This window comes from Paroedura picta, chromosome 14 (assembly GCF_049243985.1).
Source record: "Paroedura picta isolate Pp20150507F chromosome 14, Ppicta_v3.0, whole genome shotgun sequence".
Classification (NCBI taxonomy): domain Eukaryota; kingdom Metazoa; phylum Chordata; class Lepidosauria; order Squamata; family Gekkonidae; genus Paroedura; species Paroedura picta.
This window is the reverse complement of record NC_135382.1, coordinates 17,984,457-17,991,541: the sequence shown is the minus strand read 5'-3', so window position 1 is coordinate 17,991,541 and position 7,085 is coordinate 17,984,457. Positions and strand designations below refer to the sequence as shown.

Below are 7,085 nucleotides of genomic sequence, written 5' to 3'. Positions count from 1 at the left end.
GGGAATATTTGTTTTAGAACCGCCGTCTGAGCACAAATCCTGTACGGTAGCTGGCAGCACCCTCTGCCCTCGTTTCCCCCGCAGCCGACTGCCCTCCCCCACTGTGGCTGTGGCCCACCTCAATCTGCCTTCATGTCCCTTGTGAAGACCAGTCAGGATCTTAAAGGAGACTGGGGTCGAGTCTGCACTTTGCTTTTTATCCTCTCCCAGCCCAAATAAATCCCTCCCCTCCGTATTCGATTTCCATTTTGATTTTGGGCACTTTAAATTTTCCCTCTGCAACATGCATCGTTGATCCACAGGGACCCTATATTTCCCCCACAACATCCAGGAGCAGATTATAAATTGCTATATTTCAGAAACCCACTTTAGAAAGCTCCCAGTATACATGTAGATTGGTGTTTTGCTAGATTAACTTCCTGCAATGCTGACGTAGAGTAGCAGTCTGTCCCTGATTGGCTGGGTATCAGTTCAAAGACTTCCTAGTTCCCAGTTGCAAGGCTTCCCTCCCAAGACTTTTGCCCTGTTTTAGAGTGACTGCACTCCAGAAGCCCACCCTTCTGAGCAGAGATTTTCCTTGTTCTCTATGAGGCTACTGCTGTTGGCTCCCCCCCCCTTCAGAAACTCAGCTCCTCCCCCAGCTTACTCTGTCTAATAAAGCACTCTTTAATGCCAGCTGGATTTCACACAACCCCTCCCCCCCATTTGTTCAGGAAAAGAAAAATAAGTTTCTTGACCACCGCTCCCTTTCCCCCCTCTGAGCTTCCCCAATCAAGTGCACTAGGGGTTGTGATGCAGAGGCAGGCAACAACAAGCTAGTTCCAAGTAGGCTCGTGCGCTTCGGCCGCTTTGGCAGCCATTCAAGCCTGAGGGGGAGGGGCGGCGCCAGCAGCAGCACACTGCCCCTCGCCGCCGGCCATCTTGGCCTTGAATGGCCACCAAAGTGTGCTGAAGCGCACAAACCTAACTCCAAGCATCCCTTGCCTAGCTACACTATGCACAGCATACGATGAATAAATACTGGCCGATAAGTTTTGCAGGTGGTAAATGAGTTAGCAGGGGTTGAATGCAGAAGCCAAGCACCTGGCCGTCTTAGGGTCCACCCTTTGCCATCTGAACACTGGTGCGTTTTGTAGTCAGGTACAAGTGTGAACCGGCCCTGTACTTGCCTGTCCAAGCTGCTCATACAAAATCATCTTAAGCTTCTCTTACGAAATTGTTGTACAACTCAGAGGAATGCCGAGAGAGGCAGGAGCCTCACTGCTCTACCTCCCACTCCCCATTGAATATTCATTTGAAGAACAGAGGAAGAGCTGGTTTTTGTACGCCACTTTTTGCTACTCAGTCTCAAAATGGTTTACCATTGCCTACCCTTCCTCTCCCCACAACAGGCACCTTCGAAGGTAGGTGGAGCTGAAATAACCGTGACTGACCCAAGGTCACCCAGCTGGCTACATGTGGAGGAGTGGGGAATCAAACCTGGCTCTCCAGAAGCTGCGGCTCTTAACCACAACACCAAGCAGGCTTCCATTGGATACTTGGCCCACAGAGCAAGTTTTCCATGCTACTCCTTCTCTAGGTGGACCCCCTGCCCAGCCCAGGACCAAAACCAGCACATTAAATTTTCTTAGAATGCCCAAGGAAACCACATTCCCCTCATTTTTAACAAAGACGGAATGGCTGTTCCCTTTTCACATTTGTTCCAAACCAAAATGCTATATTGTCACCACTCACTCCTTCTCTCATAAAGCTAACTGGGATGTGACCGCATCAACCAACGCTTCCAGAGCTATTCTAAGAGTCCTCCTACAAATGCATTTCTGCTTAAAACTGGTGGTTCCTAAACTGGCTTTTGCCATTTAGGAGTTGCCCTGGGAAGGCGGTTGTCTCACCTAGCTCCGACAAGAACAAGCAGGCTTTCTTGCATTTGGGAGACTGGCTGGTTGACCTCCCAGGCTGCGGTCCCGACTGTCCAGGCTCTCAGAGCTGAAGGATGCGACCAGCAACACCCTTTTGGGTCCCAGGGATCGGGAGTCTAGGCAGCAGCAAGGAAGCAGACCATGTCATTTCTTGCTCCTTCAGAACCCATTGCATCGCCCATATACTGAGAGATGCGGCAGGGAGATCAGCTCTGTATGGAAGCAGTCCCAGTGGCGCAAGAGAAGAACACACCCAATGAGACAACTTAATTTTCCAAGGTGCATTTCAATCACTCTCGGGGCACGCTTTTGGGAATGAGCCAGGGACAGGGACAGAGGAGCATCAACATTTAATACCACACTTGAAACCAAAAGAGTAAGCACTCCTGCTGCTTTTTCTCCTTTCACACTGTATCGTCCGATAGCCAGAAAAACTTGCCCGTGTTTTTCGTTTGAGGTACTTGTTCGTCACACAGAACATGAAATCTGTCCACCGAATCACCATTGACAAAGTCCGGCCAAAGGCCTGGCTGGTTTTCAGGCCAGCCTGGATACCAACAAGTAAGGGGCAGAGACGGGTAGGAGCGGTGAGTACGCTTTCATTTTCCTTGAAACGGTGTTTCCGTCAGAGTGGCTCATTTGCATCGCTGAAGGACTCGGAGAACAGAATCAGCTGGAAAGCAGAACTCATTTTTTGAGGGCAGTAATTCAGTCAAACTGAAAAGATTTGCCCATCTCACAAAGAAAGATTCTTTAACTGCGATCAGAACTTGCATTTCTTTGTAACTGCCTCAGTTGTCGAGGGAATTTTTAAAAGACCCTCACAAAATAGCTTCCCCCCCCCCACCTGAAGTGAAGGGAGACAGGGTGTGTATGGACAAGGGACCATGAGGAAAACAGCTGATTGCCCTGTGCAGTTACTAGGCTTACCATTTAATTAGTCTTTTAATATACATATATATATATACACACACACATATATATATATATACACATATATTCACTCTCTCACACTCACTGTATAGATTCACTTACTTCACCCTAAAGCCCCACAGTGCATTTCTTTTTTTTTAATTTCAGATTTACAGGGAAATTATTTGACCCCCACAAAGGGAGGGGGGAGAGTCATAGTCATGGTGCGAGCTCAGGATACTTCGATGATCTCCATGCTGCCTGAAAAACTCGACTGGCTGCCCACCTTCCCCAGCTCCTCTCGGGACCTGTTCTCCGACCGGATGCTTTCCCCAAACTCCATCTGGCAGCTCCGCCGCTTGAACTGCTTCTCGAAAGAACTCTCCTCGTGCCAGCTCCGTCGCGAGTCACCCCGGGCACAGGGCTTTTCTCTCCTGCGTACCGCATAGGCCTGCTCGCAGCCCGTGGGCAGCTGACTGCAGCTGTAGGCAGAGTAAGCCGTGCTGCTGCTGTACAAAGCAGAGGAGGAATAGAAGCGAGAGGGATCCGTGGCAAAATACCAGCTGTTGGCAAGAGATGCCGGAGAGGGCTGGGGGGCCAGAATGTCTGAGTGCCAGTCCTTCCGCCCCAGCCCAGCGGCAGATTTGGCCAAATGCTGTTGGCTGGTGGAGAGACCAAAGAGGAAGTTTGTCCGGTAGTTATCTTCCATGCTCCCGCTCCGGTGCAGGGGGTACGACCTCTGAGTGGAGCTAGTGGTTCGCCCGAAGTGCTGCCATTTACTTGGACCATCAGTGGGCCAGGCCTTCTGGGAGTTCTCCGGAATCTTGGCTTCCTCTTTATCTGGGCTGCTCTCCGGCGTCTGTTCCGACACTTCCTGGACGGGGGAGAACTGGCACAGCTTGGCGCCGCTTTCCAAAGCTGCCGAATGCTTGTAATATTCTAACGTGTCCTCCAAAGAAGAGTATCCCTGTCCAGGAGCCAGAAGGCAGCTGCTGTTGGCCGTGCACGAGACAGATTTGATGTCCAAGGAAAACGACCGCTTCAGACGGTTACTGTCTTCCACTTTGTCTGAGGACACACAGAGTCCGATGATGCCCTGAACCAGCGGGCTGTCATCAAGGGATGACAAAGGTGGGGCGGCCAGGCTAAGTGAATCTGCTGGGTCCTGCTCCACAGTGTCCGAGGTAGAGGCGGCAGCACATAGCTGCGGGGAGGGAAAGAGGCTGCTGCCGGGCCCACCATCCGAACACAGCCCCTGCTCATTGGGTTTCTCCAAATGCAGAAGTTTCCGTTTGATGAAGGGCCCCGTTGGCCCGCTCTGCTTCTTGAGCTTCTTTTCGAAGTCCAAGAGCTGGCCGAGGAAGTTGAAGTTAGGAGAAATGGTTGGCCTCTTCTCTTTCACAAACCTAAACAGGGTTTAGAGCAACAAGAATTGGTTCTTACAAGCTGCTTTTCTCTATCAAAAGGAGTCTCAAAGCAGTCTGCCCTTCCTCTCCGCACCAGAGAGCGCTCTGAGAGAGCCATGACTGGCCCAAGGTCACCCACCCAGCAGGTCTCATGTGTCTCAGAGGGGCTTACAATCGCCTTCCCTTCCTCTCTCCACCAGTCACCTTATGAGGCAGGTGAGGTCACCCCCAGCAGGCTTTCTGTGGAGGAGAAGTGCAGAATCAAACCCAGCCTTCCAGGTTAAGAGTCCATCACTCTTAAGAACTACACCGCACTGGCTCTCAATATCTTAGGCAATACAATGCTGGCTTATTAAAACCTGTGTCCTGCACATGAAAAGTACATTGCAGCAAGCCACACCCCATAAGTTAGGAAAGCCATTGGCAAACCCAAGAATGAGCCACAAAGCTATCTGCATGGTGTTGGGGGGCACAGTTCTGTAACAAGCAAATTTTTTCCTTAGAAGGCAATGGTCTTCTTCCCATTCTCCCTCTTACCTATAGTTTGCTTCCATCTCTCTTTCCCCCCTCCCTCTGCTCCATGCCCTGATGAAGGCACTTGCTGAACCCTTTCTCAGCAAATGGCATTTGCACATCCCCACCCCCTGGAGGAAATTGAAGTACCGTAACAGATTGTCTCTGGTTTACCCGTCGACAATCTAACCTATGTACTTTAATCAAGGCATTGTAGTGATTGGTTAAGAGCATTCTTAATTTATTTATGTATTTATGTATTTATTTATCTATTTTTATTTTATTTAAATCATGACCTTTTGCTGAAGGGGAAACACACAGGAAGCTGCCTTATACTGAATCTAACCTCTGGTCCATCAAGGTCAGTAATTGTCAGACTGGCAGCAGCCCTCCAGGGCCTCAGGCAGAGGCCTCTCATATCATCCGCAGTCTGATCCTTACTGGAGATGAAGGGATTGAGCCTGAGGCCGTCTGCATGCCAAGCAGAGGCTCTTCCACAGAGCTGCAGCCCTCTTAAAGCTATTTCGGCATTGCGGATACGCAGACACACATGCACAGAGACTAGGCCAGTGAACTGAAGGGCGAGTCTGCCTTTCACCCGGAAACATCTGAGCCAGCTGAATAACACCCGAGTTAACCATCAACTTTTATGAAGGTAACAACAGCAAGATACAGGACCAAACTGTCTCAGTGTTCTCAGAGATATCGCTGGAATCGAACTTTGTTCGGCTGCTTCAGTTCAACACGGCTACTACCCCCCCCCCCACCACCCCAAATCTGAATTCCAAGCAACAAGGCAAATGAGCTCAGTCTCGGAGGGTGGAAGGATGACTCAGGACCTTCCCCATAGCTCCCCCTGGGGCCAGCAGTGACCTTGGGTGTCTACCACATCCATAGTTCCACCAGCACTGGAAGCCAGTCCCACTATCGTGGCAGCCACGGATCTACAGACGCCACTGGTTCCACCATGGCTACTGTCAGAACGTTAGAGGCCAGTCCTCAGCGTTCATTTTCTCAAGAACCAACCCTCCCCCCCCCCATTTCCTTACCTATAGGCCTCATCTAAGGACATATCCATTCTCTTCATGATATAGGCTATTGCAATGGTGGCCGAGCGAGATATTCCAGCTAGGCAGTGCACCAAAACACGACCATTCGAGGCTTTGGCTTTTTCTGTGGGAGGAGGGAGGAAAAGGAAAAACAAACACAACCAAATGTTAAGGCAGCCTTTTTCAACCTTTTGACTGGGCAGTAAATAGCCTTCAAGCTTTGAGGAACCCCAGAAGTTATGCCAGCTCTGCCACAGCCCTGGAAAGTCACATGTTTACAGTGTACATGGAATTGCTCACCAAAAAAACGCTTGTTCAAGAAGATGTTAGTTTCATTTTGGTGTGTTCAGGACCTTGCAAAACAAGGAAGCATTCCGCTCAACTGTCAACAGTTCTGCTCAGAGGAAATGATCTGTGATTTAGAGATCAATTGTAACTTTGGGAGATCTCCAGGCAGCACCAGGAGGTTGGCAATTCTAGCAAGACCCTAGTATATTTTCCCACCATCGGAAATGGCTGCTAGGGCAAGGGAAAACTCAGAAGAAAGGAATCCTTAGGCAGGCTGGACACAGTCCTTGCAGTGGATCCAGGCCATGCTTCTCTAAAAGTCACTAAGAAAGAAATCTATCTAGGCCCCAAAGGATCCTCAACTGGGAGGAAAAATGAATGAAAGCAATTTTTGAATCTCCTCTCCTGCATGTATCAAAGGGGGGGATTAGTGTTATAGTCTGTAGCTCTTTTCATTTATTCAAAGCAACCACCCCCCAGCTCTTCATAGGCTTGAGGTCGCTGGAATAATAACCACAAAACTTCAAAACCAAAATGCCAAATATCTCTAAGCATCACAAAGCTAAACGTGAATTGAACGATGATCCTTGGCTCTGATGCAGTGATTTCATGCTCCTTTCTGGGAACAGAACATTGAACGACAAATGTGAAGGTCCCATAACATGTCGCCGGCTGTTTGCAAACTTTCTTGATGTCTGCAAGACGGACTCATCTCTTCATGCTCTAGACCGGGGTTAGTCACCTTGTGGTCCTCCAGATGTCCATGGACTACAATTCCCATGAGCCCCTGCCAGCGAACGCTGGAGGACCACAGGTTGACTACCCCTGCTCTAGACCAAGCTTTCTGGCAACAAACGTGACCAGCAGAGACAGCATGGAGACTGACAAAAGCAATTCTGATTTTGCAGGATTGGGGTAAGTCATCAGGTCTCGAGAGTCAGTCTGGTATAGTGAGCAGGAATTACCAGCCAAGGATCTGGTGACCCTTGGGGGTCCAT

The 7,085-nt window shown here is 49.7% G+C and overlaps 1 protein-coding gene across 1 annotated transcript in view; it reads right to left on the bottom strand.

Moving 5' to 3' along the window:
- Positions 1-2,254: 2,254 nt before the first annotated feature.
- The window catches only part of DUSP16 (dual specificity phosphatase 16), a 47,614-nt gene continuing 42,783 nt past the window's right edge, over positions 2,255-7,085 (bottom strand). Inside the window, exons 6-7 of the mRNA XM_077310779.1 lie at positions 5,800-5,923; positions 2,255-4,237 (exon numbers count right to left, since the gene is read on the bottom strand). Of these exons, the coding sequence (XP_077166894.1) occupies positions 3,064-4,237; positions 5,800-5,923 (1,298 nt within the window). The 3' untranslated portion in view covers positions 2,255-3,063. The remainder of the gene's footprint in view (positions 4,238-5,799; positions 5,924-7,085) is intronic.